A 26,236-nucleotide genomic window follows, 5' to 3' on the forward strand; every position below is an offset into this window, starting at 1 on the left:
TCCTGATTCATAGGTCAGTGCTCAACCACTGAGCACACTGGCTGGGCCCAGTTTGTACTTCTTAATCTCTTCACCTGGCACCATACATAGTTATTACAATAGTATTGACTATATTCTCTATGCTGTATTTTACATCCCCATGATTATTTTGTAACTACCAATTTGTACTTCTTAATCTCTTCACCTTTTTAAATTTTGTTTTCTCTTTCTTTAGATTTCACTTAGCATAATGCCCTCTAGGTCTATCCATGCTGCTGCAAATTATAAGATTTCATTCATTTTTATGGCCAAGTAATATTCCATTGTATATACTGTATATACTAGAGGCCTGGTGCATGAAATTTGGGCACTTGGTGGGGGGGGTCCCTCAGCCTGGCCTGTACCCTCTCAAGGTCCGGGAGCCCTCGGGGGATTTCCAATTGATGGCTTAGCCTTGAGCATGGCTTCTGGCTGAACGGCGCTCCCCCTGTGGGAGCACACTGACCACCATTGGGAAGCTCCTGCGTTGCTCATCTGCGCCCTGGTGGTCAGTGCACGTCATAGTGACTGGTCGTTCTGCCATTTGGTCGATCTGCATATTAGCCTTTTATTATATAGGATATGTACCACAACTTTCTTATCCACTCCTCTATTGTTGACACTTGGGTCACTTCTAGTTTTTTGACTATTGTAAACAGTGCTGCAATGAGCATAGGGTTGCATACATACTTTATATTTTTTATTTTTTGAGGTATCTCCATACTGTTTTCCACAGTGGCTGCACTAATCTGTAATACCACCAACAATGCATGAGGCTTCCCTTTTCTTCACATTATCAGCAAAACTTGTTTGTTGATTTATTGATAATAGCGATTCTGACAGGTGTGAGGTGGTACCTCATTGTGGTTTTAATTTGCATTTCCCTGATGATTAGTGGTGTTCAGCGTCTTTTTATATGTTGAATGGCCATCTGTATATCTTCTTTGGAGAAATGTCTATTCAGTTCCTCTGTCCTTTTTTTTTTTTAATCCTCACCTGAAGATAGATTCCTTATTGATGAGAGAGAGAGAGAGAGAGAGAGAGAGAGAGAGAGAGAGAGAGAGAGACATCGATTGGCTGCCTCCCATCTCCCATATGCACCCTGACCTAGGATTGAACCCACAACCTAGGTATGTGCCCTGGCTGGGAATTGAACCCGCTACCTTTTGGTGTATGAGACAGTGCTCCAACCAACAAGCCACCCAGCCAGGCCCATTTTTTAATTGGATTGTCTGTGTTTTTTGCTGTTGATTTGTCTGAGTTCTTTATAAAGTTTGGATATTAACCCCTTATCAGTTGTATCATTGACAAATACCTTCCCTCATTCAGTAGGTTGTATTTTTTGTTTTGTTGATGATTTCCTTTGCTCTGCAAAAACTTTTTTTGTTTGATGTAGTCCTATTTGTTTATATTTTTCATTGTTTCCATAGCATGAGGAGATATATCACACACAAAAATATTTCTAAGAGAAATGTCAGTGATTTTACTGCCTTGTGTTTTCTCCTGGGTGTGTTATGGTTTTGAGTCTTACCTTCATTTAATCAATTTTGAGTTTATTCTTGTATGTGGTGTAAGAGAGTGGTCTAGTTTCATTTTTTGCATGTATCTGTCTTACTTTCCAAACACTATTTATTGAATAGGCTTTCTTTACCCCATTGTATGTGTTTTCCCCCTTTGTCAAATATTAATTGACACTAAAGGCATTTATTTCTGGGCTCTTTATTCTGTGCAAATTGTTCTATGTGTCTGTTTTTGTTTTTTGCCATTACCATGCTGTTTTGATTACTATGGTCTTGTAGTATAGTTTGATATTAGGTAACATGATACCTACAACTTTGTTCTTTTTTCTCAAGATCACTGTTGCCATAGAGGGTCTTTTGTGGTTCCATATAAATTTGTTGGCATAGTTATTTTATAATGTTTTCTACCACTCTCTCTAAAAGATCAATGGGAAAATATCCTTGGGTGAGGATTTTTTTAAGAAAAGTAATGTTTTCTTACAGTCCTTTCTATTTCTTTGGTTTCAGTTGTTATTTCTTCATTTTTTATATTATTTATTTGGGTCCTTTGTCTTTTTTCTTGATGAATCTGCTTAAAGGTTCGTCATTGTTTATCTTTTCAAACAACTAGCTCTTGATTTCATTGATCTTTTTTATTGTTTTTTTTTTTTTGTTGTTGTTGTTATTGTTTTTATTCCTTTTATTTCTGCTCTGATCTTTATTATTTTCTTCTTTCTTCCTCCTACTCACTTTGGGCTTTTTTGTTGTTCTTTTCCTAGTACCTTTAAGTGTAAAGTTAGATTGTTTATTTGACCTTTTTCTTCTTTCTTGAGATAGGCCTATAATGCTCTGATTTTCCCTCTTAGGACTGCTTTCCATGTATTCCACAGATTTTGGGTTCTGTGTTCTCATTTTCATTTGTTTCAAGGTATCCTTTGATTTCTTCCTTGATGTCATTGCTAACCCATTCATTGTGTATAGTATTACTTAGCCTCCATATTTTTGTGTGTTTTTCACTTTTCTTCTTGTGATTGATTTCTAGTTTCAGAGCATTATGGTCAGGGAAGTTGCTTGATATGAGTGGCTGTAAATAAATTTTTTTTGTGTTGGCCCTTTAAGAGGATGCCCTGGCAGACAGAGATCATGATGCTTTTCATAGCAGGATGTTATGTGAGCACCATTTCTGGTCTGGTGCTCTAGGCTTGGGGGCCTGGCTTGGGGTTTAGACCCCAAACTTTTCAGAGGGAACCCCCTACAACTGAGATATCCCCATAGGAGCCGAGCCAGCACTCTCATGCCTCCATACTTCCTACCAGTCTCAATATGGCTACTTCTATATGTCCTTGGTTAATAAGGCTTCTCTCCAGCTAGTCTTCAGTTGGTTATTCAGGATGATTTGTATATAATTTAGTTGTAATTCCAGTTTGGTCCTGGGAGGAGATTAGTGTAGCTTCCACCTAATCCATTTCCATCTTGGATCGCTCTTTATTTTTAATGAATAATATTTTTTACATTTTTTAAAATTGATTTTTAGAGAGAGTGGAAGAGGGAGAGAAAGAGAAACATCAATTTGTTGTTCCACTTATTTATGTATTCATTGGTTGATTTTTGTATGTGCTCTGACTAGGAATCAAACCCTCAACCTTGGCATATCTGGATGACGTTATAAGTAACTGAGCTACCTGGCCAGGGCATCTTTTGCCCACTTTTTAACTGAGTCCTTTATTTTTTCAAGTTTCCTTCAGTTCTTTGAATCTATTTATAATAGCTGCTTTACATTTTTAGTTTACAAAATCCAAAAACTGTCTCCTCAGGGACATTTTTAGTGGTTTACTTTTTTGTTGTTGTTTATACTTCTTATTTTTATTTTTAAGCCTGGATGGTCAGCCAATGATAGATCAGATTTCCTTAAATGCCTTAAAACATTAAGTTTACCTCCTTTTGCCAAGGGGATCTTTGTGTGAAGGTATACCTCAAACTTTTGGCAGTTTATAAATCAGTCTTAGCTTTCATTTCTTACTTCCAAAGTCAGCCAGAGTTGAGAGACTGGGACCTTTTCTTCTGTCTCTTTCTTTTCTTGGGCAGGTTCATAGCCCTGCACAGGCATGTATACATTTAGATCCCCAAGAATATGTTGGAACCTTTCAAAGTTCCTTATGGCCATCTAGTTCTCCAGGCCTTCCTTTTAAGTTTCTAGCCAGGCTTTTGTCTTCAGCATACATAATTAGGTTTAGACAGCTGTGATGTAATTAGCATATTGCTGTGTTTTTTTCTAACATAGAGAAGGGACTTTTTTCACAGAGCTTAGCTCTGAATCAAATCAAATGATAACACCCTGGAAATAGGGATTTTCCAGAGAGGTGATACTTTGGTCAAAATACTGACTGTGTCCTAGGGATGGGAATTTTAGTGAAGCTCCAATGAAAGATCCTTGGGTATGATAATGCTGGCTTTCATGGCTACCACACCTCTGAGCTTGAGAGGGTAGCAGATAGGAATAGCCTCAAATTAAAATTTCACAGACTGGAGTGTTCTTGGTGATATTCATTCGTTTTACTTGAATTGACGCTTTTCCATTTGTTCTGTGCCTTTGGTTAATTTCCTATGTTCTGTGTGTTTTTTTCCAACATTTTGAGAGTATTTTATTGCTTTTGTAGGGGAGTGGCTTGGTTCACTTAGGTCCTGAGTTTTCTGTTACAGATATTAATTTGTTGTGTCTCTAATTTTGATAGAAAAATAATGTCTCCCAGTCTCCTTGAAATATTGCTTTTAAAATATTTATTATGCATATAAATTGTGGTTTATAAATGATAGATAAAACATCACTTTTTCTTTTTGTAAAAACTATTAAGCATACATTTGGAACAATTACATTCTTTCTTTTTCAGGTTCCTATTAGTTCTCATCCTACAGATCCATCTGATAATATTGAGGTACAATCTTTGCCATGTCAAAGGGAATACAGTGAAACTGTGAACACTGAAGCCTTAATGACAGTATATCACCCTCAGAATATGGAGAATCTTAATTCCAAAATGGTACAGAAACAAAATATTTATTACTATGGACTGAAACACTTGATCAAAAATAAAAATCTTAGAACAGACCAGCGGTCGCCAACCTTTCGGAGCTCAGACCACCAGTGGTCAGTGGACTACCGGTTGGCGACCGCTGGACTAGAAGGTACCACAACTGAACACTCTTTTGGGGCTTGAAAAGGTTTTCCAGAAGGTACTTCTGTGTAACTTGTTTGGTTCCATTACACAAAAGGACTGTTACCATGAATTAAGATAAAGGATAAAAGTTGAACATTAGGATTTAATTGTATATATTTCTAATAATCAGTACTAATCAAGGTTATTTGGGGAGAATGATGGTTCAAACCTTTACCTCCTAAAAGTGTTGATATTCCCATTTTATATGAGTTTAGCTAAAAATTAAAATAGTAAATTAAATCTGTTATGCTCACATGAATTTAAAAGATTTTTGTGATGACAGTAGACCAGTTTTGGGCCCATCTGAATACTGATTTTGAGTTTCTACAATATTGATTTCCATACGTATTGTTTCATGATGATGAGAGCTATCGAGTTATTTGAAAGAAGTTAATGTCTCATTATATTTAGTTGCTTAGATTTTTTGTTGTTGTTGTTGTTATAGTTGAAAGAAAAGATGAAGGAACAGTCATGGAACATCCTATTTTCAGAATGTGGGCGTGGTGTTACTATGTTTCGGACTAAAAAGACTCGAGATCTGGTTATAAGAGGAATTCCAGAGACCTTAAGAGGAGAGCTCTGGATGCTTTTTTCAGGTATTACATTTATTTATTTAGCAGACATTAATTTTGCCCCTTCTAGGAGTTATGCATCAGGCTAATGAAAAATGCAAAGATGGCTAGGATAAAGTCTTATTCATTATGAATCCAGACTAATCACAGAAGGAATGTTAGTTTTGTGTACTTACTGATATATCCACATATCCATTGTCTAAGCAGATTATTTCATTAGGCAAGTTACAGCTAATTGGTTGGAGGGATCTCTATCTCTAGTGTCAAAGGAAAGTTAAGGGGGAAAACGGTTCATGAAAATGTTATTCTGTTGGATAAGTTTGGTGTTGTCCTCATGTTATAGATTCCAGGATGAAGGTTTTTCTTTTGTTTGTACTTAGATATCACTTGAGCATAAAGCTAAATTTAAAGGTATTCCAATTCTTCATGTATATATGCAAGAAGTAGTTTTATTACATTCCTCTTCTTTTGTATGTTAATGTAATCATCTTTATAGGCGCTGTTAATGACATGGCTGCTCATCCTGGCTATTATGCCAAAGTGGTTGAACAGTCCTTAGGGACCTGCAATTTGGCAACTGAAGAAATTGAACGTGATTTACGTCGCTCCCTGCCTGAGCACCCAGCCTTTCAGAGTGACACTGGCATATCTGCTCTGAGGCGAGTACTCACTGCTTATGCATACAGGAATCCCAAAATTGGATACTGCCAGGTATGACTTTGTTATGAACCCAAATGTATAAATGTTTCAAGTGATACAAATCACATCAAATCAATCTCAAATAGTTTGAAAATTACAGAGGTTGAGTTTTAATTAATAGTGCATATTATTAATCTAAGTAGAATGATAGAATGTTTAGGATTACCTGGTGCATGAAATTCGTGCACTGGGGGGGGAGAGGCTTGTCCCTCAGCCCAGCCTGCACCCTCTCCAATCTAAACCCTCGGAGGATATCTGATTGCCGGTTTAGGCCCGATCTCACAGTCGGACATCCCTCTCACAATCCGGGACTGCTGGCTCCCAAGTGCTCGCCTGCCTGCCTGCCTGATTGCCCCTAACTGCTTCTGCCTGCCAGCCTGATCACCCCCTAACCACTTCCCTGTCAACCTGATCGATGCCTAACTGCTCCCCAGCCAGCCCTGTTGCCCCCAACTGCCCTCCCCTGCTGGCCTGGTCACCCCCAACTGCCCTCCCCTACAGGCCTGGTCACCCCCACTGCCCTCCCCTGCCGGCCCGATTGCCCCCAACTGCCCTCCCCTGCCATCCCGATCGCCCCTAACTGCCCTCCCCTACAGGCCCAGTCACCCCTAACTGCCCTCCCCTGCCATCCCGATCGCCCCGAACTGCCCTACCCTGCTGGCCTGTTAGCCCCCAACTGCCCTCCCCTGCCGGCCTTCTTGTGGTGGCCATCTTGTGATGACATGGGTGTGGCCATCTTGTGCGAGGGCATGATGGTCAATTTGCATATCACCTCTTTATTATATAGGATTATATAGGATGTTTACTGAATCCCTGCTCTGTAAAAAATACAGTTTAGGTGCCAAAGACTATATAAAGATGAATCAGATAAAGATCTTGGCTTTAAAAGTATATAGTCTAGTAGGTATTAAAATATACTTGTTGGCAAATGGAAAAAAAATGAGGAAGATTATTAGAGAAATATAAAGTCCTGTCAGGATTTAAAATAGGGAAAATTGTTTTCATCTAGAGCAGGGGTGGGGAACCTTTTTTTTTTTTGCCAACGGCCATTTGGATATTAACATCATTCAAGGGCCATACAAAATTACCAACTTAAAAATTAGCCTGCTTCCCGGCTGGCTGGCTCAGTGGTTGAGTGTTGACCTATGAACCAGGAGGTCATGGTTTTGATTCCCAGTCAGGGCACATGCCCGAGTTGCAGGCTCGATCCCCAGTAGGGGGTGTGCAAGAGGCAGCTGATCAATGATTCTCTCTCATCATTGATGTTTTTATCTCTCTCTCCCTTTCCCTTCCTCTCTGAAATCACTAAAATATATATTTTTTAAAATTAGCCTGCTATATGTGGTCCAATATTTAATTAACTCACCCCTAATGCCTTGGCAGGGCCAGACCAAATGATTTCATGGCCTTATATAGCCTGGGGGCCAGATGTTCCCCACCCCTGATCTAGAGGAATCAGAGAAGGTTTCATGGAACAGGTAGCATTTGTAGGACTTGAAAATTATGAATTTTATTTCTATGGAGATGGAATGAAAGAACATAGCAGATGAAGGGATCAGTCTAAACAAGCACAGATAAAGTTAAATGTGGAATGTATATAAGACCCTGTTCTGTTTAGTAGAAGTATGATGAATGAAGCAAAGTGATTGGAGAAAAATAATTACTAAGGTACCTTGGGATAGGTCAGGAGTTTGAATTTTATTTTGTAGGCAGTTGCAGAATCATAGAAAAAAATCCTTTAGGAGCACACCATATTTATTAGGGTATGTTAGGACAGTGACACAAATAATTTCAAACAGGTAATATCTCTAAAAGTAAAAGTTTACTTAAAGGAATAAACAGAGATGAGTGAGTTTTTAAGTCAGTAGGCAACTCTCCATGAGATTATTCAAAGACTTAAGCTAGTAGCAGGCTTGATCATCTTTAAAACATGGCTTCCAAGGTGCTCTTTTATTGCCATTACTACTCAGAGGAAAGAGGAGAGAGCATGGAGAAAAAATTGTGGGAGATTCTATCAGCTGGGCTTGGAAAGTGCTCACATCATTTCATCTACATTCATTTTTTAATTTTTTAATTATAGTTGACATACATTATTATATTAGTTTCAGGTGTGCACCCCGGTGATTTGATATTACATAACTTACTAAGTGATCATCCTTATAAATCTCACAGTCATCTGTCACCATACATAGTTATTGGAATAGTATTGACTATATTCCCTGTGCTGTACTTTACATCCCCACAACTATTCTGTAACAACCAATTTGTACCTCTTTTTCTTTTCATTTAAATTCTTTATTGTTTAAAGTATCCCATAAGCCTCCTTTTGAACCCATTGACCTCTCCCTGGCCACCTCCACCCCCTAGTACATGCCTGCACTCTCCCGCCCCCCACATCCTCACCTGTGTCCATTGGTTATGCTCATATGCATGTATACAAGTCCTTTGGTTGATCTCTTACCCCCTCACCCCCGCCTTCCCTCATAGGTTGGACATTCTATTCGATGCTTCTATGATTCTGGTTCTATTTTTGTTCATCAGTTTATGTTGTTCATTATATTCCACAAATGAGTGACATCATGTGATATTTATCTTTCTCTGACTGGCTTATTTCACTTAACATAATGCTCTCCAGGTCCATCCATGCTGTTGCAAATGGTAAGAATTCCTTCTTTTTTACCACAGAATATTCCATTGTGTAGATATACCACATTTTTCTATCTACTTATCTGCTGATGGGCACTTAGGCTGTTTTCAAATCTTAGCTATTGTAAATTGTGCTGCTATGAACATAGGGGTGCATATATCCTTTCTGATTGGTGTTTATGATTTCTTGGGATATATTCCTAGAAGTGGGATTACTGGGTCAAATGGAAGTTCCATTTTATATTTTTTGAGGAATCGCCATACTGTTTTCCACAGTGGCTGCACCAATCTGCATTCCCACCAGCAGTGTAAGAGGGGTTCTTTTTCTCTGCATCCTCTCCAACACTTGTTGTTTGTTGATTTCTTGATGATAGCCATTCTTACCGGTGTGAGATAGTACATCATTGTTGTTTTGATTTGCATCTCTCAAATCATTAGTGACTTTGAGCATGTTATCATATGTCTCTTGGCCTTCTGTATGTCCTCTTTAGAAAAGTGTCTATTTAGGTCCTATGCACATTTTTTGATTGGATTGTTTATCTTCCTTTTGTTAAGTTGTATGTGTTCCCTATAAATGTTGGAGATTAAACCCTTATCAGAGATAGCATTGACAAATATGTTCTCCCATGTAGTGGGTTTTCTTGTTTTGTTGATGGTTTCTTTTGCTGCACAGAAGCTTTTTATTTTGATGTAGTCCCATTTGTTTATTTTCTCTTTAGTTTCCATTGCCCTAGGAGCTGTATAGGTAAAGATATTGCTATGACAAATGTCTGCTACTTTGCTACCTATGGCTTCTTCTAAGATTTTTATGGTTTCCTGTCTTACATTTAAGTCCTTTATCCATTTTGAGTTTGTTTTTGTGTACGGTGTAAGTTGGTGGTCTAGCTTTATTTTTTTGCATGTATCTTTCCAATTATCCTAACATCACTTATTAAAGAGACTGTCTTGACTCCATTGTATGCTCTTCCCTCCTTTGTCAAATATTAATTGAGCATAATGGCTTGGGTCGATTTCTGGATTTTCTGTTCTGTTCCGTTGGTCTATATGTCTGTTTTTGTGCCAGTACCAGGCAGTTTTGAGAACAGTAGCTTTGTAGTATAGCTTGATATCTGGTATTGTGATACCTCCAACTTTGTTCTTCTTTCTCAAGAAGAATGGTGAATTTTTGGAGAGTGTGTTCTAGGTCTTTGAAGTATGCCGTTGGTATTTTAATGGGGGTTGCATTGAATCTATAGATTGCTTTGGGTAGTATGAACATTTTAATGATGTTGATTCTACCAATCCATGTAATTTTCTGAGTACAGGTCCTTTACTTCCTTGGTTAAATTTATTCCTAGGTATATTAGTTTTTTGGTGCAATGGTAAATGGGATTGTTTTTTTAGTTTCTCTTTCTGTGAGTTCATTATTGGTGTATAAAAAGGCCATAGATTTCTGGGTGTTAATTTTGTATCCTGCTACATTGCCCAATTCATTTATTAATTCTAGTAGTTTTTTGATAGAGTTTTTAGGGTTTTCTTTGTACAATATCATGTTATCTGGGAATAATGACAATTTTACTTCTTTCCCAATTTGGATGCCTTTTATTTCTTCTTCTTATCTGATTCCTGTGGCTAGCACTTCCAGTAGTATGTCAAACAGGAGTGGTGACAGTTGGCATCCCTGTCTTGTTCCTGTTCTTAGGAGAAATGGTTTTAGTTTTTGCCCATTGAGTATGATGTTGGCTATAAGTTTGTCATATAAGGCTTTTTTTATGTTGAGGTATGATCCCTCTATTTCCCCTTTGCTGAGAGTTTTTATCAGGAAAGGGTGTTGGATTTTGTCAAATGCCTTTTCTGCACCAATTGATATGATTATGTGATTTGTGTCTCTCAATTTGTTTATGTGATGTATCACGTTTATTGATTTTCGGATATTGTACCAGCCTTGCATCCCTGGAATAAATCCCATTTCGTCATGGTGTCTGATCTTTCTAAATGTAATGCTGAATCCGATGTGCTAGAATTTTGTTGAGGATTTTAGCATCTGTGTTCATCAGGGATATTGGCTTGTAATTCTCTTTCATTGTGTTGTCTTTATCTGGTTTTGGGATTAGGGTGATGCTGGCTTCATAGAAAGAGCTTGGAAGTCTTCCTTGCTCTTGAATTTTTTGCAATAGTCTGAGAAGGAGAGGTTTTAGTTCTTCTTTGAATGTTTGGTAAAACTCCCCTGTGAAGCCATCTGGCCCTGGGCTTTTGTTTGCTGAAAGTTTTTTGATGACTGCTTCAATTTCCACCTTAGTTATCGGCCTGTTGAGACTTTTTTATTCTTCTTGATTGAGTTTTGGAAGGTTGTATTTTTCTAGGAATATGTCCATTTCCTCTGGGTTGTTTAGTTCGTTGGAATAGAGTTGTTCATTGTATTTTTTTGCAATCATTTGGATTTCTGTGGGGTCTGTTGTTATTTCCCCTCTTTCATTTCTGATTTTGTTTATTTGGGTCCTTTCTCTTTGCTTCTTGGTGAGTATGGCTAGAGTTTCACCAATCCTTGTTTATCCTTTCAAAGAACCAGCTCTTGGTTTCATTGATCCATTGATCTTTTTTTTTTTTTTTTTTTTTTGGTCTATTTCATTTATTTCTGCTCTGATCTTTATTATCTTCTTCCTTCTGCTCACTCTGGGCTTTTTTTTTGTTTGTTTGTTTCTCTCTTTCTAATTTTTTAAGTTGTAGAGTTACATAATTTATTTTCTTTTTTTTTTTTTTTTTTGAAGTAGGCCTGTAATGCTATGAACTTCCCTCTCAGGACTGCTTTCACTGTGTCTCATAGTTTTTGGAATGTTCTATTTTCATTGTCATTCGTTTCCAGGATATTTTAAATTTATTCTTTCATCTCTTTGGAAACCCAATCATTGTTTAATAGCATGTTTGCTATTAAATGTTTGAATTATTTTGATTGTTTTTATTGTAGTTTATTTCTAATATTATGCCATTGTGATCTGAGAAAATGCTTGATATGATTTAAGTCTTCTTGGATTTGGAGAGACTTTGCCTGTGACCCATTATGTGGTCTACCTTTGAAAATGTACCATGTGCACTTGAGAAGAATGTATATTCTATAGCTTTGGGGTGAAATGTTCTGAAGATGTCAATTAAGTTCATCTGATCTAGTGAGTCATTTAGGATTGCTGATTCTTTGCTGATTTTTTGTCTAGAGGATTTATCCAGTGATGTCAGTGGGGTAATAAAGTCTCCTACTATGATTGTATTGCTCTCAATCTCTCCCTTGATATCTTCCAGAAGTTTCTTTTATGTATTTGGGTGCTCCTGTATTGGGTGCATATATGTTTACCAGCATTATATCCTCTTTTTGTATCGATCCCTTTAGTATTATGAAGTGGCCTTCCTTATCTTTTGTTATGGCCTTCACTTCGAGGTCTATTTTGTCAGATATAAGTATTGCTACCGCAGCTTTTTTTTTTTCATTTTCATTTGCCTGAAAGATATTTTTTCATCCCTTCACTCTCAGTCTGTGTGACTCTCTTTTTATGAGGTGTGTCTCTTGTAGACAGCATATATATGGGTCATGTTTTCTTATCCATTCAGCCACTCGATGTCTTTTGATTAGATCATTAAGCCATTTATGTTTAAAGTTATTATTGATAGTTACTTGTTTGTAGCCATTTTTATTTTTATTTTTTTGTCTGTGTTCCTCCCCGCCCCCTCCCCCCCACTTCCATCTCCTTTTTATGTCTTCTTTTTACAACAGTCCCTGTAGCATTTCTTGCATTACTGGCTTTGTAATGATAAGCTCCCTTAGGCTTTTGTTGCCTGTGAAACTCCTGATTTCCCTTTCAATTTTCCATCATAGCCTTGCTAGATAGAGTATTCTTGGATTAGTCCCTTGCTTTGCATCACTTTGTATACTTCCTTCCATTCCTTTCTGGCCTGATTTGTTTCTGTTGAGAAATCATTAGATAATCTAATGGGAGATCACTTGTAGGTAACTTTCTGTCTCTCTCCTGCAGGCTTTAAGATTCTCTCTTTGTTGTTAACATTTGCCATTGTAATTATGACGTGTCTTGGTGTGGGTCTTTTTGGTTTCATCTTGTTTGGGACTCTGTGCTTATGTGACTTTTCTTCCCTAAATCAGGGAAGTTTTTTAACATTATTTCTTCAAGTAGGTTTTCTAACCCTTGCTCCTCTTCTTGTCATTCTGGCACCCCTATTATACATATGTTGCTTCATTTGATGTTGTCCTAAAGCTCCCTCAGGCTCTCCTGTCTTTTGATTTTTTCCCTCCAATTGCAGTTCAGATAGGGTGTGTTTTGCTTCCCTGTCTTCTAATTTGCTAATTTGGTCCTCCACTTCTTCTAGTCTACTGTTGAAAGCTTCCATAGTGTTTTTTATTGTAGCCATATCATTCTTTATTTCTTCCTGATTCTTACATAGGTTGTTGATTTTTTCATCCACCTGGTTTACGAACTGTATGACCCTTATTTTTCTGACATATTGCATGCCTCCTTTTCATTTAGTTCCTTTTCTTTCAATTCCTCCTTTTCCTTCCTTTGGTGGTTGTTCTTCTGTCTCCCCATTTTTGCTCTCACTGAAGGATCTACTTATCAAGTCGTGTGAGTCCTGTGGCTGCAGCGGTGGGCTTCGTGGTGGGTTGTGCGGTTGTGGGCGGTGGCAGCTGCTGCTTGCAAAGCTGCTGGTGCAGTTGCAGTGTCCAGGGCTAAAGCATCTGGCTGACAGGAGGGGAGCATGCTCTGGAACTCACAATAGCCCTTAGCCGGGCAGACTGGAGTCCCAGTGTTCCTGGGTCAGCAGCCGAGGCAGCAGGTACCTGTCCAGAGTTGCTGTAGGATCCCAGATGGTGTCTGAGGTTCCCTGGGTGGAGGTGAGGCTGGGCTTCCAGTCACAGCAGCTCCTCCCTTCAATATGTCACTGCCTCTACGGCAGATCTGGTACTCCAGGAGAGATTACAGCCATTGCAGAGGCTGCTCGGCTATGAAAGGTAAATGTGGAATGTACCCGTCCCCCAGCCTCCGAAGGTCCTGCGAGATCTAGCTGTCCTTCAGTGAGACACACACACACACACACACACACACACACACACTCACACACCCCACATCCACACACTCCCCTTTTGGTCCCTCCTTCACTCACACTCTCTCCTCCTGGCTGCTATCTTGGAATCTCCCAATTTTTACTTCTTAAACCTTTCACTTTTTTCCATCCATCCCCCCAAACCCCCTCCCATCTGGCAGCCATCAAAATGTTCTCTGTATCTATGAGCCTGTTTCTGTTCTGCTTGTTTCTATAATTTGTTTTTTCTATTCAACTGTTGATAGATATGTCATCATTGCCATTTTATCACTCATTTTTTATCTTTTTTTTCTTAAAGAAGACCCTTTAATCTTTCATATAATTTTGGTTTGCTGGTGATGAGCCCCTTTAGTTTTTTATTATCTAGGAAGCTCATTATCTGTCCTTCAATTCCAAATGATAGCATTGCTTGGTAGAGTAATCTTGGTTGTAAGCCCTTGCTTTTCATCACTTTGAAAATTTCATGCCAATCCCTTCTGGCCTGCAACATTTCTGTTGAGATATCAGCTGACATTTTTATGGGAGCTCCCTTGTAGGTAATAAACTGCTTTTCTCTTGCTGGTTTTAAGATTCTCTCTTTGTCTTTAAACTTTTGTATTGTAACTATGATGAGTCTTGGTGTGGGCCTCTTTGGGTTCATCTTCTTTGGGACTCTGTGATTCCTGGACTTGTATGTATATTTCCTTCACCAAGTTAGGGAAGTTTTCCGTCATTATTTTTTCAAATAGGTTTTCAATTTCTTGCTCTCTTCTCTTTCCAGCACCTCCATGGTGTGTAATTTGGTACTCTTGAAGTTGTCACACAGGTTCCTTACACTATACTTATTTTTTTATTCCTTTTTCTTTTTTTTAAATAAATCTTTATTGTTCAGATTATTACAGTTGTTCCTCGTTTTTCCCTTATAGCCCCCCTCCACCCGGTTCCCACCCCACGCCCTGCCCTTACCCCTCCCCCCACTCTCCTTGTCCATGCGTGTACAATTTTTGTCCAGTCTCTTCCTGCACCTCCCACACCCCATTCCCCCCGAGAATTGTCAGTCCGCTCCCTTTCTATGCCCCTGATTCTGTTATATTCACCAGTATATTCTGTTACCAGATTTTTCATTCACTGGATTTTTAGATTCACTTGTTGATAGATATGTATTTGTTGTCACTTTGTTGTTCATAATTTTTATCTTTACTTTTTTCTTCTTCCTCTTCTTAAAGAATACCCTTCAGCATGTCATATAATACTGGTTTGGCGGTGATGAACTCCTTTAGCTTGTTCTTATCTGTGAAGCTCTTTATCTGACCTTCAATTCTAAACGATAGCTTTGCTGGATAGAGTAATCTTGGTTGTAGGTTCTTGCTATTCACCACTTTGAATTTTTCTTGCCACTCCCGTCTGGCCTGCATAGTTTCTGTTGAGAAATCAGCTGACAGTCATATGGGTACTCCTTTGTAGGTAACTAACTGTTTTTCTCTTGCTGCTTGTAAGATACTCTCTTTGTCTTTTGCCCTTGGCATTATAATTATGATGTGTCTTGGTGTGGTCCTCTTTGGATTCCTTTTGTTTGGTGTTCCCTGCGCTTCCTGGACTTGTAAGTCTATTTCTTTCACCAGGTAGGGGAAGTTTTCTGTCATTATATCTTCAAGTAGGTTTTCAATATCTTGCTCTCTCTCTTCTTCCCCTATAATTCGGATGTTGGTATCTTGAAGTTGTCCCAGAGGCTCCTTGCACTATTTTCATATTTTTAGATTCTTTTTTCTTTTCTGGGTGGGTGTTCTTTGTATTTCAACTTTGACTTGATTCTTGGGATCCTCTAGTCTGCTGTTGGATCTCTGTATATTATTCTTTATTTCAGTCACGGTATGCTTAATTTCTAGTTGGTCCTTTTTCATATCCTTGAGGGTTTCACTATATTTCTTGGAGGTTTCTAGAAGATTCTTGAGTAACCCTATAAACATAGCTTTGAACTCTATATCCAGTAGTTTGCTTTCCTCCATTTCTTTCATTTGTGACTTGTCTCCGCATTTTGGTTGCTTCCCTGTGTTGATAGAATGGCTTTGTGTGCTAGGTGTCATATAGGGCTCAGTGGCTCAGCCTCCCTAATTACCTGAGGTGGACACTCTTGGTGCACCCCTTTGTGGGCTGTGTGCACAGTCTTGTTGTAGTTGAGCCTTGATTACTCTTAGTGTCACTGGGTGGAATTAACCTCCAGGCCAATTGGCTGTGAGGACCAGTTGTGTGTACAATGGGAGAAATTCTGTAGTAGATACACCCTTATGGGGCAGGACTTGCTTCAGTGGGGCTTTGGTTCTCACTGAATCTGCCCCTGAGTGTGTCTCTTATGGATCTGAAGAGTTGTAATCTGGCTGGTCTCTCTGACCACTGGGTACACTGGCTCTTGGATCTCCAAGGAGGTGCAAAGTCAGCCACTGCCTGAGGCCACCCAGCAGCAGCTACAGAGAAATCTGCAGATTCCTCCTCTTTGTTTGGGGTTTGGAGGTGCCCAGATGAGGCCCAGCTGTGAAGCAATGCAAGCTGCTTTCCAGTATTTGGCCTTCTTTTGGAAGTTCTGGGGCTCTCTGACCCAGCTGCAGTTTGTTAGGTTTTAGATTGCAAAAGCCAGGCCATTTATATGCAAAAGCCTCTGTGCACAGCTTGGATGAGGTTGTAAATTGGGTGGGGTGGGGTCTCAGGGAATCACCAGGGTGGAGCAAACAGCAATGGCTGTCCATCAGCCCTGCCCCGAAGAGGCCCCTGGTTCTCTGTGTCCTGCAGCACCATGCTGGAACAATGATCGCTGCAAGCACCTCTGAGAGAAAGCCGCCCTCACGTTCCAGCCTGATGCTAGACAGTCCAGTTTCTCTCTGTATGAGTCTGGGTCTCGTCCAGAACTGGAGTTCAGAGCAGTTGGGAGCTTGTATCTCCCTCCCGATTGAAAAAGGCAACAGCGTACCCAGTTGCCAGCCCCTTTTGCATGCGCCTCCATATCTCCACACTTCCACACCTCCGCATCTCCTACCGGAACCAGTGTGTTTTTCTCTTTCCTTCTAGTTGTAGAATTTCCACTCAGACAGGCTTCCCGTGGTTCTGGATGATCTTCGTTTTGTCTTTTAGTTGTAGTTTTAATGTGGTTGTGCGTGGCAACAAGTTTAGGTTTTTACCTATGCTGCCATCTTGGTTGTCTCTTATTCATTTTTCTTTTTGCTGTTCTGGTTGGGGATGTTTTGCTTCCTTATATTCCAAATCGCTGATTTTATTCTCAGTTTCATGTACTCTACTGTTAATTTTCTGTAAATTATTCTTTATTTCAATTAGTGTATCCTTCATTTCTGACTTCTCCTTTTTTATGCTGTTGAAGTTCTTAGTTTATTGAGCATCCTTATAACCAGTGTTTTGAACTCTGTATCTGGTGGATTGCTTGTCTCTATTTTGTTTGGTTCTTTTTCTGGAGTTTTTTTCTTCTTTCATTTGGAACATGTTTCTTTGTCTCATTTTGGTAGCCTCCCTGTGGTTGTTTGTTTTATTAGGTAGAGGTGCTTTGTCTCCCAGACTTGGCAGAGTGGCCTGATGTGGTAGGGGTTCTGCAGGGTCCAGTGGTACAGCCTTCCCAAACACTCAAGCTGATTATTCAAGGCATGCCCTCCTGTGGGCTGTGTACACCCTCATATTGTAGTTGAGCCTTGATGGCTGTTGGCATGTCAGTGGGGGTGGGGATTTACCTCCAGGCTAATTAGTTGTAAGGACTGGCTGCAACCACTGACTGCTAATTACCTCAGAGGATCAGTTCTGCAGGGGCCCACCCCATAGAGCAGGGATTATTTCAGCTGGACTTTAGTGGCCGCTGAGTTCACCCCTTGAGTGTGTCACTTATGGAGGTGGTTGTGTGGTTCTTCAATGTGTTCTGAAGCTGTCCACTGGGTGCGGGCTCTGGGGCCTCCAAGGAGGTACAGGCTAAGTTCAGCTGCTGTCTGTGTTCTGCCCAAGGCCACCCACATGAGCTACAAAGCGATCAGCAGATGCTTGCCACTGTGCTATGCTTGGAGGTGCCCAGGTGAGGCCAAGCTGCAAACCAAGGCCAGCTGCTACTAGTGTCAGTCCTGGGGCCATTTAGCAAGAGATATGGGGCACACCAAGGCCAGATGCTTGCTTGTTTGAGAGATTTTACTGGTAGGCAAATCTGAAGCATGAGCCAAGACAGGCCAATTGTATGGGAAAAAAACACACTAGAAACCCCTTTGTTGGGCCTGAAAGTTGGGTGGGTGGGGCATCAGAGAATCATCAGGGTGGGGCAAACAGTGTGATCCAGGTTGATGGAATCTCAGATATGGTGCCCGTCTACTGGCTCTGTAAGGGTGGAGGCTCATCAAAGAAGCAGTGGCCTCTGCAAGCACCTCTGTCTGGGAGAAAGCTGCGCCTCCTCCCCAGCTCTTGCCTTGATGTCATACAATCCACTTCTTACTCGTATGTCTTGGATGCCTTTTTTAAAAATTATGTCTTTTATTTATTTGAGAGAGAGAAAGGAAGGGCAAGGGAGAGAGAGAAACATTGGTTGGCTACCTCCTCCACACCCCCTACTGGAGATCAAGCTTGCAACCCAGGCATTTGCCCTCACCAGAAATCAAACCAGCAATTAGTCAACACTCAACCACTGAGCCACACCAGCATTTTGAGTTGCTGCCTCAGTGCTGGAGCTCAAAGGGAGTGAGTCCAATTAAGTCTGTGCACAAGGCCCTTTAAGAGGAACTAGCTGGGACTCAGCAGCCCTCTGTCTCCCTCAGCCTCAATCCCCATTGCTATTTTTACAGCCAGAAGATGTGGGGACTTCTCTTCCTGGTGCTGGAACCTTGGGCTCAGGGTCTAGTGTGGGGCTAGAACCCCTTGCACCTCAGGGGGCATCTCTGCAGCTGAGATATCCCTCCCAGTTTTTATCCAACACACCTGGGTGTGGGACCAGCCCGTTCTGTGTCTCCACGCCTCCTACCAATCTCAATGTGTGTGTGTTTTTTTAATTCCCTTGTTGTATGACCTCCTTTCAGCCAGATTTCAGATGGTTCTGAATGATGGTTTTTCTATAATTTAGTTGTAATTTTGATGTCTCACCTGCATTCTATTGGAGGATCTTGTCTCTTGGTCATACCTATTTACAAAGAAGTCTGCAGAATGTTGTGTTGCTGAGCATGGACTCTATGGAAGAAGGGGGTATGGATTATGGTTGATAGCTAGCTCTCTCTGCTACAAATTCATTCATAATGGGTTGAGTACCCATAAGGATTACATATCAATCCTATTTATTCATTGAAACTTATCAATACAGATTTTTTTGAAAAGTAGTTTAAATGAATGAATCATCTAAGTGACTTTTTTATTTCTCTATGAATTTTAGGCAATGAACATTTTGACTTCAGTGTTGCTTCTGTATGCAAAAGAAGAAGAAGCATTTTGGCTTCTGGTTGCTGTATGTGAACGAATGTTGCCTGATTATTTTAATCGTCGAATCATTGGTAAAAAACAAAAAACACATTGAAAAAAAAACATATTTCTTTTCTAAACAATTTATATGCCTCTTGTCTATCCAATTATTAAATGGAATAACAGATCAATTAGGTTTTAGAATATACAAAATGCAATCAATATGAATATGTCACATTCACAGACATGCTCAAGTAAAGACCTTTTTGCACTAATAATAATTGGGAAGATTAACATGTTTTAAAAAAAAGTACCTGGTCTGTTTTTTAATAAAATAGAAATTTTAAGTTTACTCTGTCTCTATATATTACTAAAATAATGATCTAAAGCATCAAGAGCTACTGTATAATTTTTAATAGTTTCTTGATAAGAGGTTTTAGACAGCTTAAAATCTCCACATTTATGTGAATTGTATAGATATTTGAAAGGTTTGAAAGAAAGACCAAGTTCTTGGTTCCTTAATTGTATAATATTTTCTTCAGTAATCTATGAGTCCCCTGCCTTAAAACCATAGATGGTCTCTCCCTTATACCCTCATAAACCTTCATGGCTAGATCATTGATTGTATGGTCTTTCATTTTAGTTATTTGTGTATTTATCTTAAATTCTACTAGATATTAAGCTTATTGAAGTTGAGACTATTTCATTAATTGGTATATTACAGGTTTCTATGCATAGTAACAATTTAATAAATAACTGTTCAAATGAATTTGAATTGAGTTTCTCAAGTGTTTCTTAATGTAAGACACTCTATTAACAGATAAAGAGATTTGTAAAATGTAGAAAAGGCACTGAAGAAGTTCATAATTTAAGGAAGAAATATGATGTTTATCAGCATACTAATAGAAGTGGGAAGTATTGGTAACAAATCCTTTTGAAAGGTGTTCATTTTTAACTTCTTTTTATGTTCTCCAGGTGCCTTGGTAGATCAGGCAGTCTTTGAAGAACTTATCAGGGATCATCTTCCCCAGCTAACAGAACACATGACCGATATGACATTCTTTTCTTCAGTTTCTCTCTCATGGTTCCTCACACTTTTTATTAGTGTACTACCTATTGAAAGTGCAGTGAATGTGGTGGACTGTTTCTTCTATGATGGAATAAAGGCCATTTTACAACTGGGATTGGCAATACTTGACTATAATTTAGACAAACTGCTGGCCTGTAAAGATGATGCTGAAGCCGTGACAGCTTTAAACAGGTACTATAAGAACCATAACATTTAAATCTGGAGAGCCCCTTAGAGATGATGTTTAATCCCTTACTTTATAGGTGAGGAACCTAAGCCTAGAAACTTGAAGCAATTTGCCCAAAGTCACAAAGCTAGTTGAATGAGGAAGCTACACCTAAAATTCACTCCACTATTTCCACTTAGAATATAACAAAAGTAAATCACTTTGAAGTAAGCCACTAATCTTGTTGATTCATTATTCTGGGATTTTCATAGTCCCAATTTAAACTATAAAGTGTCACTGGATAAAAGTAATTTGAAGGGGAATGGGTAGTTGATAATGTTAAATATCCAGTGAGGAAAATTGTTCTGTTTTCTAAGTGGTAGACTGAACTTTATTTTCCTATTGTCTTTCTATGAATGCTGTTTTATGTTAAAACACTGTGGGGTGTGTGTGTATATGTGTGTGTTTGCATATACACTAGGTATGTATATGTTAAATGAATGAATATTTCATTGGGTAACTGTTGTAATGGTCCACCAAATCCCATTATGTACCCATGAAATATAAATACCCCACTCTAACATTTAGAACTCACTATGTTAAGGCTTCGATGTACCTATTCTTAACTTATTTCTCCTTACATGCCTCTACATACCCTATTTCCCATCCTTACTGGGCTATTGTATTTTCTGAGCACTCTCAGATTACTCTGAGCCTGTTTGTTTCCATCATGCTCTACTCCCCACCTCTGAAATAATTACTTCACCATCCAATTCCCCATTCCCATGTCTTCCTAATTCCAAACCATCTTCAAATTTTACTTCTTCATAAAACTGTCCCTTGTCCTCTCAGTTGACATTAACCTCTGACTAACTATGGAGAGTTTAGCTGTCATTTCTCAGTATTTTACTTCTACTAATTCTTGTATTACTATCACTTTTGGATAGGTTCTTTGACAGTATCACTAATAAGGATAGCCCATTGCCTTCAAGTGTTCAGCAGGGTTCAAATGTGAGTGATGAAAAAAGCAGTCATATTAGAGTGGATATTACAGATTTGATTAGAGAGTCAAATGAGGTAAGTTTTTAATATAAATATATAATTACATAACATATTTTAAATAATTGATACTGTAGTTATGTCTCTACTGGTATATTAAGAGTAAGGTAATAATACAAGTAAAGATATAATTTTAAAATACGACTTCACTTTAACAATGAATTCTGTGAACTGTTCCTAGGTTATGTAGCCTCCTCTACTTCCATTTGCTTTTCATTAAATGAAGTTATCACTTGCTTTCACAAATAATTACCACTTTTAAATATCTGTCACTATATAAAAAGGAGAAAATTATTCTCTTCTTAGAGAATAAGAATTTTACTAATGTTCTTGTACTTATTCTTGACACATAGTAGATGGAATTTTCTCCAGTGAATATGTAGAGAAAATGAAATGTGGAGGTGAAAATTTGCATAATCACTGAACAAGTTAAGAAAGTAGCTAGAAATAGAACGAAAGCCTCTGGGAATTGAATCTGATGAAATTCAGTTGTAAGAGAAGTGGATGTTTATTATGAATGAGTATTTACTGAGATCACATTTCTTGCAGAAATATGGTAATATTTCTTGTGAAGATATACACAGCATGCGCTGTCGAAATAGGTTGTATGTGATACAGACCCTAGAGGAAACAACAAAGCAGAATGTGGTGAGTAACCACCACCCAATGGGGGGATACCAGTTGGAGTGACCATTTTTTCTTCAATTTCATTTTAAAAATTACCATTCTGTGTAAAGAAAATGAGACAAACTAAAGTTTTTAAGTAGATTCTTGCTACAGCTTAGCTTATTATAAATTTTTGAGAGGAAATAAGTTATTTTCTTTTGGGGGGAATTGCTTTCTGTATTTTATTCAATCACAATTTACATTTAATATTATTTTTATTCATTTTAGGTGTACAGCATAGTGATTAATCATATACTTTATAAAATGTTTCCCCCGATATTTATAGTACCCATCCATAGTTATTACAGTAATATTGACTGTATTCCCTATACTGTACTTTACATCCCCATGACTATTTTGTAACTATTAATCTGTATTTTTCAATCTCTTCACCTTTTTCACCCAGTTCATTATGTTGGTTTCATTAACATGTTTTGTGTTATTTGACCTTCAATAGTGAATACTATGATATAGGCGTTTAAACATAGCATATTTATGATGTACTTTGTCAATAAGAACAGCTGACCTACATAGTAGTCAATGCTGCTAATGTATATTATTATCTTGAATACTAAGATAAAGGGGAAAATGTCTAAAACAGTATTTTTAAATACTCTTATTTTTAAGGATAGTTTAAAATTTATTTGACTTTAAAGCCTCATATATCTTTTTAAAAAATTATCTTTGTTGTTGAAAGTATTATAGATGTCTCTCCTTTTTTCCCCCACATGGACCCCATTCTCCACACTCCTGCCGCCTCCCCAGGCCTTCACCACACTATTGTCTGTGTCCATGGGCTATGCATATATGCATACTAGAGGCCGGGTGCATAAAAATTCAAGCACTGGAGGGGGGGGGTCGCTCAGCCCAGCCTGCCCCCTCTCACAGTCCAGGAGCCCTCGGGCAGGAGGCGATCAGGGGAAGGCGACGCCCCCATCATACCTCTGCTGCTGCCACTGCCGGCAGCGTAAGCCTCGGCTGGCCCTGGTTACCTGAGCTTCGGGCGGCCCTGGGTGGCTGGGCAGCCGCCATCTGAGGCTTGCCTGCACCTCAGGCTGGCCCTGGGTGGCTGGGCAGCCGACATCTGAGGCTTGCCTGTGCCTCGCGCATCAGCTGGGCAGCGGATATCCAAGGCTTCCCTGTGCCTTGGGCCAGCCTTAGGCGGCTGGGCAGCTGACATCCAAGGCTTGCCCATGCCTTGGGCATTGGATGGGCAGCCGCCATCCGAGGCTTACCTGCGCCTCAAGCTGGCCTTGAGCAGCTGGGGGCCTGAGGGTGGGTCTGGCCGCACCGTGCGCCTGCCACCCTCCCCCCCCCCCAACGGGGCTGAAAGGACTGGGGGACTCTGGTGGGGCACCGCCATCTTGTATGGCTATGGGCACCACCATCTTTGTGACAGTGTGACGGTCAATTTGCATATTCCCTCTTTATTAGATAGGATAAGTTCTTTGGTTAATCTCTTCTCGCCTCTCCACCCTCTTCCCTCTGAGATTAGTCAGTCTGTTGCATGCTTCCATGCCTCTGGATCTATTTTTTTGGTAAGTTTATTTTGTTCATTAGATTCCACATCTAAGTGAGATCATGTGATATCTGTCTTTCTCTGACTAGCTTATTTGACTTAGCATAATAATCTTTAGGTCCCTCCATGTTGTCTCAAAGTGTAATAGATCCTTCTTTTATTACAGCTGTATAGTATTCCATTGTGTAAATGTACCATAGATTTTTTTATCTGTTCTTCTACTGATGGGCACTTGAGCTATCTCCAGGTCTTAGGTATTGTAAATAACACTGCTATGAACATAGGGGTGTATGTATTCTTTCTGATTGGTGTTTCAGGCTTCTTAGGTTATATTCCTAGAAGTCGGATCACTGGGTCAAATGACAGTTCTAATTTTTACTTTTCGAGGAAACTCCACATTATTTTCCATACTGGTTGTACCAGTCTGCATTCCCACCAACAGTGTACTAGGGTTCCTTTTTTTCCACGTCCTCGCCAGCACTTGTTTGTTGATTTATTGATGATATAAACTTCTGCACAGCAAAAGAAGCTAGCATCAAAATAAAAAGGGGACCCACTGTATGGGAGAACATATTTGCCAATGATACGTCTGATAAGGGGTTAATTTCAAAAATATATAAAGTACTCATACAACTCAACAAAAGAAAAACAAGCAATCCAATTAAAAAATGGGCCTGGTTGGAGTGACTCAGTGATTGAGCATCAGTCTGTGAATAGGAGGTCATGCTTCAATTCCTGGTCAGGGCACATGCCCAAGTTGTGGGCTTGATCCCCAGTGTGGAGCGTGCAGAAGGCAGCTGATCAGTGATTCTCTCTCATCATTGATGTTTCTATCTCTCCCTCTCCCTTCCTCTCTGAAATTAATAAAATATTTTTAAAGTTTTTAATATTCATTTTAATGATGTCTTTTTAAATGTCCTTAGTAAGTATTTATAGTTTTCACCAAATAGGTCTTATATGTTTCTTGTTGGGTTTATCTACTCCTTTGCTTTTGATGGTTTTGTTGCTAATATAAAGGACATATTTTTTCCTTTACATTTTCCAATTTGTTTATTGCTCTCTATGTAAAAGCTATGGGTTTATTTGCTTTATTAAATGGCCAAGTTACTGACTCATATTTTTGGACTTATCAGAGTAGAATTCAACTGTTTTCTATGTACAACCTTTTTAAAGGGCAAACTAGGTGCATTTACCTTTGTTATTCCTTTTAAAAGTTGGAAGGAAAGTATTTTACTCTGGCAGAGGGAGATTTCTAAATGGATTCAAAGAGAATTTTTATACTGAAGTGTTAAATTCTAAATTGCTTTTAATCTTTTTAAAGTTACGTGTTGTATCACAAGATGTGAAATTGAGCCTTCATGAATTGGATGAACTTTATATCATCTTTAAGGTACTGTTCTTCTTTAAATGAAAAATAATATTCTTGTAATATACTTTTTTTTATCACAACTACTCTTAAATATTTTTATCTTTATTTTAGTAGGCATGCTTAAAAGGACAAAGCTTATAAAATTACTTTTGCTGATTTAATGACTTGCCTTTTTTATTTGTTTTTAATAGAAAGAGCTGTTTTTTTCTTATTATTGGTGTTTGAGTTGTCCAGTACTGAAGCACCATGACCCCAGTTTGCCATATTTGGAACAGTATCAGATTGACTGCCAGCAGTTCCGAGTGTTATATCACTTGTTGAGTCCCTGGGCTCCTTCTGCAAACAGAGACTCACTAGCTTTATGGACATTCCGATTGTTGGATGAAAACTCTGACTGCCTTATCAACTTCAAAGAATTCTCTTCTGCAATTGGTAAGATAATGTCGAATAATTTTCTGTTTTCAAGCAAAAAATAAAGGGACCCCCCAAAATATTTGTACTACCTATTACTGCCAATTTAGTCAGATTTTTAAAAAAATATATTTTTACTGATTTCAGAGAAGAAGGGAGAGGGAGCGAGAGATAGAAACATCAATGATGAGAGAGACACATTGATAGGCTGCCTCCTGCACCACCCCACACTGGGGATCAGGCCCGCAACCCAAGCATGTGCCCTGACCAGGAATCGAGCCATGACCTCCTGGTTCATAGGTCAATGTTCAACCACTAACCTACACTAGCTGGGCTTTAGTCAGATTTTTATCAGCCGGAGTTACATTGTCTCCAGCTTTAGCAATAACTGGACTTTTTTTCTGTGTTTCTTGCTAAGTCTGAGTATATTGGTCTTATTTTGCCCCTACCCTTCCAAAAAAGCAAATTGTTAGATATGGATGTTTTAACATTTAACATGAAGAGAACTTTCTTCTTCAGTAAAAATCCAACCACATAGCTAAGGAAAGTAGTAGAGAAACATCCAACAAACGTACCTAGAGATAGGCCACCAGTTTTATCAGTCCTTTCTTTTACAACACTCCAGCATGCTTTCTTGTCAGGGATTGTCCCTTGAAGAATTTTCTCCTCAAATGAGGCATAGGCCCCATGGAAAAGAAAAAAAAAGAAATTTGGGGGAAGGGAGATCAGCAGAGCAGCATTTTATCCCTTGATAAAGGGGATTTTGCTTACACATCAGAAGGAGAGGATCTAGCTGAGTGGGTGTTTATTTAACTGTTAGCTTAAGTAATAGAAGGTTTCTGAATTTTA

The 26,236-nt window shown here is 39.0% G+C and overlaps 1 protein-coding gene across 3 annotated transcripts in view; it reads left to right on the forward strand.

The window, feature by feature from the left end:
* Nucleotides 1-26,236, forward strand: part of TBC1D8B (TBC1 domain family member 8B) — an 84,130-nt gene that overhangs the window by 44,981 nt on the left and 12,913 nt on the right. For 2 of the 3 annotated variants that reach the window (XM_079764873.1, XM_079764874.1), the window contains exons 8-16: nt 4,406-4,555; nt 5,178-5,328; nt 5,801-6,015; nt 19,103-19,220; nt 20,104-20,389; nt 21,311-21,440; nt 21,972-22,070; nt 24,929-24,997; nt 25,168-25,408. In XM_079764873.1, coding sequence (XP_079620999.1) covers nt 4,406-4,555; nt 5,178-5,328; nt 5,801-6,015; nt 19,103-19,220; nt 20,104-20,389; nt 21,311-21,440; nt 21,972-22,070; nt 24,929-24,997; nt 25,168-25,408 — 1,459 coding nt within the window. Of the gene's footprint in view, nt 1-4,405; nt 4,556-5,177; nt 5,329-5,800; nt 6,016-19,102; nt 19,221-20,103; nt 20,390-21,310; nt 21,441-21,971; nt 22,071-24,928; nt 24,998-25,167; nt 25,409-26,236 lie in introns of those variants that run through there. The other variant, XR_013813200.1, reaches the window with a different exon arrangement.

Source organism: Cnephaeus nilssonii, assembly GCF_951640355.1.
Source record: "Cnephaeus nilssonii genome assembly, chromosome: X".
Taxonomy (NCBI): Eukaryota; Metazoa; Chordata; class Mammalia; order Chiroptera; family Vespertilionidae; genus Cnephaeus; species Cnephaeus nilssonii.